Source organism: Lynx rufus, unplaced genomic scaffold, assembly GCF_022079265.1.
Source record: "Lynx rufus isolate CCGP_SWC_20201006 ecotype Redwood Valley unplaced genomic scaffold, mLynRuf1.p SCAF_12, whole genome shotgun sequence".
Taxonomy (NCBI): Eukaryota; Metazoa; Chordata; class Mammalia; order Carnivora; family Felidae; genus Lynx; species Lynx rufus.
In genome coordinates, this window is record NW_025814826.1 from 68,307,405 (window position 1) to 68,316,674 (window position 9,270).

The 9,270-nt window shown below is 56.3% G+C and overlaps 1 protein-coding gene across 2 annotated transcripts; it reads left to right on the forward strand.

The window, feature by feature from the left end:
* Positions 1-491: 491 nt before the first annotated feature.
* On the forward strand, positions 492-3,919 carry GPAA1 (glycosylphosphatidylinositol anchor attachment 1). Of its 2 annotated transcripts, none has more exons than XM_047074315.1 (12): positions 492-654; positions 933-1,112; positions 1,195-1,306; positions 1,499-1,646; positions 1,726-1,827; positions 1,916-2,112; positions 2,262-2,383; positions 2,479-2,632; positions 2,782-2,877; positions 3,031-3,221; positions 3,303-3,473; positions 3,585-3,919. In XM_047074315.1, the coding sequence occupies exons 1-12, from the start codon at positions 581-583 to the stop codon at positions 3,826-3,828; spliced, it is 1,791 nt and encodes a 596-aa protein (XP_046930271.1). In that variant the 5' UTR covers positions 492-580; the 3' UTR covers positions 3,829-3,919. The 2 variants fall into 2 exon arrangements, with proteins under 2 accessions (XP_046930271.1, XP_046930270.1); XM_047074314.1 differs by having other exon boundaries at positions 493-654; positions 2,187-2,383.
* The last annotated feature ends 5,351 nt before the right edge of the window (positions 3,920-9,270 follow it).

Sequence of the window (9,270 nt, forward strand, 5' to 3'; positions counted from 1 at the left end):
CCCAGTTTCTACTCCACATGTCCCAGCTCCTTTGAAACCCATTTTGGCCAACGGTACTATCTGCACCTTCCTCCCTGTGGTCATCTGGCCCTGATGACCTCGGTGCTGGACTCACACTGACTTCACTTCTGCGTTCACCATATTTGACCGACATCCACAGAAGCGAATCAGCCAATGCCTTGGCTTCGCGGTCCACGGAAGCCCTCTTCCTGTCTACCCACCCCAGGCATTTGGACCTGTCACTGCCAGCAGCCTCCGTGCTCTGCGGTTTTCCTCCCTCCCGCCCTATTCATCCCCTCTCTGATTCTGCAAATCGGAGCTTTCTCGCTGCCCCCGGCCAGCAGCCAGCGGTCTCCACTGCTTTGCTCGCGTAGTATACACCTCCCGCTACTTCCCCTGGAGACCGCTCTCCGGCCCGCCCGAGTACCGCTTCCGTTCCGCGCATGCGCGGCGGCGCGTTGGCCTTCGGGAGCGGAAGTGCGTGCGGGCGCGCCGGTTCCCGTCGGGCAGGCGCGAGGCGCCGGGCCCCGGGGCTGCAGCCGGCCGGGCGAGCGCGGTCCCGGAGCCGCCCCTCCTCGCCATGGGCCTCCTGTCGGACCCGGTGCGCCGGCGCGCCCTCGCCCGCCTCGTGCTGCGCCTCAACGCGCCGCTCTGGTAAGGGCGGGGCCCGGGGAACCCGGCGCTGCGGCCGCCGGCGGCCCCTCCGGCGGCCCCTCCGGCTGCTAGCGCCAGTCGCGTCGTTCCCGCCGGCATCGCTCGGGGCAGCAGGCCCGGGGCTCAGCTCTCCCGTCCGATGTCCCGGGTCCCCGGACTCCAGGGCCAGGTCCCTCACACACGCCCCCGCCACCCCCGGTGCAGAGGTGGAGGCCACGGGCCGCGGTGTCAGAATCCCCTAACGCTCCGCCGGTCTCCTCCGTCCCCTCTCCCTGCAGCGTGCTGAGCTACGTGGCGGGGATCGCCTGGTTCCTGGCGCTGGCTTTTCCGCCCCTGACCCAGCGCACATACATGTCGGAGAACGCCATGGGCTCCACCATGGTGGAGGAGCAGTTTGCGGGCGGAGAGCGTGCCCGAGGCTTCGCCCGAGACTTCGCTGCCCACCGCAGGAAGACGGGGTGAGCGGTAGAGCTGTGGGTCTGGGGAAAACAGTGGTGGTCAAAGTCAGGGAGCTCTTAAAGGTTCTCTTTGTGCCTCCAGGGCTCTGCCAGTGGCCTGGCTGGAGCGGACGATGCGGTCAGTGGGGCTGGAGGTCTACACGCAGAGTTTCTCCCGGAAACTGCCCTTTCCTGATGAGACCCGCGAGCGCTATGTACTGTGGGGGAGAGGATGTGTCTGGGACCAAAAAAGACCTTGAGAGGGTGGCTTGGGACCGGGAAGCTCAGTGGTGCCAGGTCCTGGGGCCCAGGAAATTCCTAACGGGCATCCTAGGGCGAAAAGGGGAGAGGCTTCAGCACTCTAGGGTGGGGTGGTGCTGAGGCTTCCCCGCCAATACTGCATACAGATGGTGGCCGGTACCAACGTGTATGGCATCCTGCGGGCCCCACGCGCCGCCAGCACCGAATCCCTGGTGCTCACTGTACCCTGCGGCCCCGACTCTACCAACAGCCAGGCTGTGGGGCTGCTGCTGGCGCTTGCTGCCCACTTTCGGGGTGAGGCTCAGGGGCTACTGCTGGCAAGGGAGGGTTCGGCCTCTGTACCAGGCCTTGCTGACCAGCTTCTGGTCCTCAGGGCAGATTTACTGGGCCAAAGACATCATCTTCCTGGTGACAGAGCAAGACCTTCTGGGCACTGAGGCTTGGCTTGAGGCCTACCACGACACCAACGTCACCGGTGGGTGCTCTTGCCCTGCCCCGCCCCTCTCTCAGGGCCACTGCACGCGCCAGCCCTCCGTTGGCACCTCATTCACCTGCTCCTACAGGCATGCAGTCATCCCCTCTGCAGGGCCGGGCTGGGGCCATCCAGGCAGCCCTGGCCCTGGAGCTCAGTAGCGACGTGGTCACTAGCCTCGATGTGGCCGTGGAGGGGCTCAACGGGCAGCTGCCCAATCTCGATCTGCTCAACCTCTTCCAGACTTTCTGTCAGAAAGGGGGACTGCTGTGTACTCTGCAGGGCAAGGTAAGGGGGCCGCCTGCCTGGGCAGCCTGGGACCTGTGTGGGGGTCATCTGACCTCGTCCCCAAACCCTCTAAGCTGCAGCCCCAGGACTGGACGTCGGTAGACGGGCCGCTGCAGGGTCTGCAGACACTCCTGCTCATGACTCTGCAGCAGGCCTCTGGCCGCCCCCATGGCGCTCACGGCCTCTTCCTGCGCTACCGTGTGGAGGCCCTGACCATACGTGGCATCAATAGCTTCCGACAGTATAAGTATGACTTAGTGGCAGTGGGCAAGTAAGTGGCTTCTGGTCCTCCCCCCTTCCTTGCTTAGGGGGGGCGAGGGGGTGCCGGGGGGTCCGGCTGGCCCTGACGCTGCCCCACGCCGGCAGGGCCCTAGAGGGCATGTTCCGCAAGCTCAACCACCTTCTGGAGCGCCTGCACCAGTCCTTCTTCTTCTACGTGCTCCCCGCGCTCTCGCGCTTCGTCTCCATCGGCCTCTACATGCCCGCTGCTGGCTTTTTGCTCTTGGTCCTTGGTCTCAAGATATCCTCTGACGGGCGGCCGGCCTCGGGTCCCCTCCACTCTAGGCTGGGAGAGCCCGTGGGCCTTGGAGTGGGGGAGTGGGATGGGCCCTGGGGCCCCCGCCGGGCAGATCCCATCACAGCTCTCGTCAGGGTCCTTGACTAGACCACGCTCTGGAACTGTGGATGCAGTTGCATGAGGCCGGAGCGGGCCCTCAGGAGGCTGGGGGCGCCTCTGGACCTGGTCCTCCCGTCCCTCCGGCACAGGTGATGGCCCCCCACTCCTGCTGGGGAGGGCTCCTGGGGTTCCGGTGATTGGTACTGCTGCCACCCAGTCTCCACCGGTGGGGTGTTGGTGAGGATCCTCGGGGCCCCCCTGGCCCTAGGGCCCAGGTCCCAAGTGTCCATGTGCCCTTGCAGAGCGTGGGGCTGGCCTCGCTTGTGGCTCCCTTGCTGATCTCACAGGCCACGGGCCTGGCCCTCTACGTCCTGCCAGTGCTGGGCCAACACGTGGCTACCCAGCACTTCCCCGTGGCCGAGGCCGAGGCCGTGGTGCTGACGCTGCTGGCCATCTATGCGGCCGGCCTGGCCCTTCCACACAGCACCCACCGGTGAGCAGCCGGGCCGGCCGGGCGGGGACAGAGGGTACCCTGGACACACAGGCAGCTGCCTCTGAGCCCCTTGTCTTGCAGGGTGATGGGCGCACAGGCCCCAGACAGAGGCTGGATGGCACTGAAGCTAGTGGCTCTCATCTACCTGGCGCTACAGTTGGCCTGCGTCGCCCTCACCAATTTCTCGCTGGGCTTCCTGCTGGCCGCCACCATGGTGCCCGCTGCCGCGCTCACCCACCCCTGTGGGCCCCGGTGCGTGCCGCTCGGCCCCCGTCGCAGAAGTCCACGCGAGGCGCCCTGCCCCCAACCCGGGGCCCGTGCTGCTCGCCACAGAGCCCGGCCCGACCCTGCCTCTCCCCCCAGGCCGCTGTATGCCGCCCTGCTGGTGCTGACGAGCCCCGCGGCCACTCTCCTGGGGTGCTTGTTCCTCTGGCGGGAGCTGCAGGAGGCCCCGCTGTCGCCGGCCGAGGGCTGGCAGCTCTTCCTGGCGGCACTGGCGCAGGGCGTGCTGGACCACCACACCTACGGCGCCCTGCTCTTCCCGCTCTTGGCTCTGGGCCTCTATCCCTGCTGGCTGCTCTTCTGGAACGTGCTCTTCTGGAAGTGACGTGTGGCTGTCCCGTGGTACAGACCGGGGTGGGGACTCCCCAAGCACCCGGTGTTCTCTTTTTGGGAAATAAACAGGTGTTTTGTTTTCAGCTGCTGTTAGGGCTCGTGGCCCGCTGTCTGCTGTCCTTTTGGAGCTCCTAGGCACGTGGACAAAAAGCTCTGTCTGAGGGCCTGGCATTGCCACATACCTCCTTCCTGGAGGGCACTGCCCTGGCCCACTTGCTGCTGGCAGGAATGAGGGCCCCAGCCGCCACATCAGCCTCCAGGGAGAGCCTCGGATGGACACTGGGCTCGGCATCTGGAAATGGCACGTGTAGACCCTGCCCTGGCCCCAGCCCCACGCGCATTATGGGAGCTCCCTGCGTATCACAGTGGGAGGCAGGGTGCCGGGTAGGAGGAAGCGCTGTGGTGGGTATGGCTTGGGGCCTGATGGGATCTGAAGTGCCCAGAGACCACACTGCTCTGTCTTCAGCACTGGAGCTGAAGGCGCAGAAGGGCTTGAGCTGGAGCCCTGCAGAAAAGCCCTGGGGCATGGGGAATGGCACCCGCCAAGGCCCGGGAGTGGCCCCGCCCAGCTTCCCTGGAGCCAACTGGCCCAGGCCAGCCAGCCACCCGTGAGAGGCAGGGCCGAGGTGGAGCGGTAGAGCCCCACCCGGCATCGGCATCGCCTAGGAGCAGGTGGGCCACATACCGAGACCCCTGAAAGGAACTGGAATGTCTAGTGTCCATTCTGGAGGGGAGAAAAGCAAAATGTTGCTTTTCAGGGTCACATCAGGTCAAGAGGCAACTCCTCGAGGGCCAAGGCACCCCTGCCAGCGCCTGATGTGGCGGCTAGACCAGTCAACCTCCTACCGGCCTCAGTGTGGAAGGAAGGCAGAGCTGCCCCGCCTGGGGAGTCCGCTCAGGACCCGTGGCCCTTCGGTGTCACACCCAGAACGGTGGGTCTGGGAGGAAGCTCTAGCCCCCAGACCCAACCCTCTGTGGGTCACTGCTGGCTCTCTGCTGAGGGGGCCACATGCTCTCTGTCCAGCATTGTTGGGGGTGGGGGTGCAGCATGGGCGTTGGAGACCCCACTGGGGCCAGGAGCCTGTCTTTGCCCACTGTTCCCAAGTCCGGCCGGAACCTCTGGTCCCTTCAGTGTTGAACAAACTGTTCTGCCCCACCTCCCCCGGGGCTGGGAAGAGACTTGCAGCCCCCAGCCTCCCAGCGTGCCTCCCAGGCTGGCTTCTGTCAACCCTGTGCTCGGATAAGTCACAGGACAAGAGTCCTCCTGTCTTCTAAGACGCACAAAAACCTCTGTTTTGCCTTGGTCTGTTGTCTCTCTCTTTGTGAGCTAGTATCCCTTCCAAGGGACTCCAGAATCCCTCCCAAGCCTTTTCCCCAGGCTTTGGCCTTGATCAGTCACTTAAAGCACAAATCATGAAAATCTATTAAATCAGGGAACACACAAGTGGGGGCAGAAGCACAGAGATCATCTCAACTGTATTCTGAACTTGTGCAGAACTCTTTGTACAAAAAATTCTGAGACCATGGGAATGACAGAGTTGGTTTGTCAGGAAAGCAAGATTTCTATTCTGATTTTCAGCAATGTCACCTGTACAATACATTTCTTAAAACAAGGAAATGTTAGGCTGTGGAAATGTAGGTCAGGCGTATAGCGGTGAGTATAGGTCATACATAAACGCTCTACTTGATGGGGTGGTAGGGCCTGTACCTCGAACCCAGTATCTGTTCTCTGGAGTCATACAGCCCAATTTTGAATCCTGTGCTTTGAGGTGTGGCCACGTGACTATGCTGTGGCCGGCAGGATAAACAAGAAGCTTCCAGGGTGAACACCAAGCAAAGACCTCACGCAGAGAGACTGGCCCTCTGAGCCCCATCCTTTCTCTTGCCCACAGGGATGTGGAACTGATGGTTGGAACGTGAATTGTGTCTAGGACATGAGGTCCAGCCCGTGTCGAGAATGGATGGAGAGGAGCAGGGACTCCCTGGGCTTCACACAGCCCTGGGTTGCTAAACTGGGCTTCATCTACTAGAAAGGGAAACAGACTTGTACCTTGTGTAAGCCACTGTCCTTTGGAGTTTTCTGACACTCAGATCTAGTTCCAACCAATACAAGAGGGACCATTGCTGAGCCCAACTCACGTGAGGACTCAGAGTGGAGGGTGTCCGCTGGGTGAATTTGGGAGTATTTCACTATTGTGTTGATAATCAGTACTTAGTAGTACATACTCCTTTGTTGCTTGCTTTCTAGGCCCCAGAACAGAAGTGTCATGGGGGGGGGGGGCAGGAACACTGTCTTATTTCCTGCTACTTTTCCAGCTCAGGGCCAGATACACGGTAGAATGTTCATCTGTATTTGTTGAATGAAGGGAAATCAGAGGGAGACGACCTGGAGGTCCAGAAGGAGGCTCCAGGGGGCAGACCTGACAGCTTCCGCAGGGGCTAGAGGATCGCCTGTGTTGGGAGGTGGGGTGAGCACAGGAGGGTGAGGTGAAGGCCCCAGCCGGCAGGCCACCCTCCACCCACTTAACACCCGGCAGCCTCCCCACAACCAGGCTCCGTGCGGATGCTCTACTTGGCCCTGGGACGCCTCTAGCAACTCACCTCGGTGTCCCAGGCTTCCTGTGCTCTTCTCAAGCCATTTGCCTGGTTACCCCCACTCCTCCCGAGGCTCCAATGTAGACAACTTGGGGACCGCTCTGGACACCATTATCCAAAACTGCTTCTGCAAGCCCCAGCTACCTTCATACCCCCACTCAGGTCCTGTCTCCTGCTTCCTGCCAGGCCCCAGTGTGTCACCTCTGCCTCCTGAATGTGTGATGGTCACCTCTAAGTCACAGTATTCAACCTGAACACCTCCCACCCCACATACACCTTCTCCCCTAGCACGCTCGCCCAGGCCTGGACCCAGGGTCAACCTAGTCTCTCTTCAGGGGATGCCCATCACCCCCAGGATAGAACCAAACTCCCCACCTTGGTCTCCAAGGCCTGTGCTTGCTCCTTTTCAACATTGTCCTTGCCCCAAAAAGCAACCTGTACCCTACTTCTCTCCTTCCAGCCCCTGACACCATTAATCTACTTTCTAATTCCAGATTTGCCTAATCTGCACTTTAATATGAATGCCCTCATACATATGTGTCACAACTTCCTTTCTATGGCCAAATAATGTTCCACGTAATGGACATGCCACACTCTACCCGTTTATCAGTTGATGGACATTTGGGTTATTTCCTCTTTTTGGCTGTTATGAACAATGTGCCTATCAACAGTCATGAACAAGTTTTTGTGTGGACATATGTTTTCTCTTGGGCATACACCTAGAAGTGGAATTTGGAGCTCTAAATTTTCTTCTTAGCACTGCTTTTGATACATCCCGTATGTTTTGTTTTTATTCACCTCATTTTCTAATTTTTCCTGTGATTTCTTTAACTGGTTATTTAGCAATATGTTAGGGGAGCTTGAGTGGCTCAGTTGGTTGAGTATTCGACTTTGGCTCAGGTCATGATCTCACAGTTTTTAGGTACGAGCCCCACATCAGGCTCACTGCTCTCAGTGCAGAGCCCTCTTTGGATCCTCTGTCCCCCCCCCCCCCCCAAAATAAATAGAACATTAAAAGTAATATGTTATGTAACTTTCACATATTTATGAGTTCCCCAAATTTCTGTTACTGACTTTTAATTTCATTCTGTTGTGGTGAGAAAACGTATTTTGTATGATTTTACTACTTTTAGATTTACTGGGTAGCTCAGTTGGTTAAGCGCCTGATATTGATTTAGGCTCAGGTCATAATCTCAGGCTTCCTAACGTGAAGTCCTGTGTCGGGCTCTGTGCTGACATAGTGGAGCCTGCTTGGGATTCTCTCTCCCCCTCCCTCTCTGCCCCTTCCCTGCTCATTCTCTCTCTCTCTCTCAAAATAAATAAACATTAAAAAATGAGTGAGACTGGTTTTATTTTCTAACATATGGTCTGTCCTGAAGAATGTTTCATATGCACTTGAGAAGAATATGTACTCTTCTGCTGGAAGAGTGGTTCATTGATGTTTAAGTCTAGTCGGCATTGTTCAGTTTTTCAACTCTTCCTTCTTTGCTGAGCTTCTGTCTAGTTCTATCAATTACTGAAAGTGGCATATTGAAGTCTCCAATTATTATTGTTAAATTGCCTACTTCTCCTTTCCATTCTGTCAACTTTTGCTTCGTGTATTTCGGGGCGCTGTTAGGCAAACATATCTTTACAATTGTTAGGTCTTCTTGAGGAGTTGGTCCTTTTTTCATTATGAAATGTCCTTCTTTAATTCTTGTATCAATTTTTGTCTTAAAGTCTATACTATTTGATATTAGTATAGCCACTCCAGCTCTCCTTTGATTACTGTTGGTATGGTATATCTTTTTCCACATTTTTACTTTCTACTTGTGTCTTTGATTCTAAAGTTTGTTTCTTGGGGTGCCTGGGTGGCTCAGTTGGTTAAGCATCTGACTCTTGATTTCAGCTCAGGTCTTGATCTCACAGTCATGAGTTCAAGCCCCGCATTGGGCTCTGTGCTGGGCACAAAGCCTACTTAAAATAATAATAATAATAATAATAACAATAAATAATAGAGTTTGTTTCTTACAGGGGTGCCTGGGTGGCTCAGTCAGTTAAGCATCCAACTCTTGATTTCAGCTCAGGACATGATTTCATGGTTCATGAGATCGAGCCCCGAGTCCAGCTCCATGCTGACAGCGTGGAGCCTGCTCAGGATTCTCTCTCTCCCTCTTTCTCTACCCCTCCTGCTCCAGTGCATGCGTATGTGCACACTCTCTCTTAAATTAAAAAGAAATAAAGGTTGTTTCTTACAGACACCATAGAGTTGTGTGTGTGTGTGTGTGTATAAAAGCCATTATGACAATCTCTGCCTTGAAATTGGAGACTTTAATCCATTTACATTTATTATTTTTTTAAGATTGTATTTTTAGGTAAACTCTACACCCAGGGTGGGTCTCCAACCCTCAATCCCAAGATCAAGAGTCACATACTGCCACCAACTGAGCCTCCCAGGTGCCCCTGGTAGGTTTACTCTTTCAGCACTTGGAATATGTCATTCTACTGCCTTTTGACCTCCATGGTTTGTGATGTGAAATAGGTAATTTTATTGGGGATCACTTGTATGTGATGAATCGCTTCTCTTTTGCTGCTCTCAAGAGTCTTTTTCTTTGGCTTTCAACAATTTATGATGTGTCTAAGAATGGATCCTTTTTAGTTTATCCTACTTAGAGTTCACTGAACTTCCTAGATGTGCAGATTCATGTTTTTCATCAAATTTAGGAATTTTTCAGGCATTATTTTTTCAGATATTCTTTCTGCCCCTTTCTCTTCTCTGTTCCTGAGAATTATGCATAGGTTGGTATGCTTACTGGTGTCCTACAGGCCTTTCATTTTTAATGTTGTGATTTTAGAAATC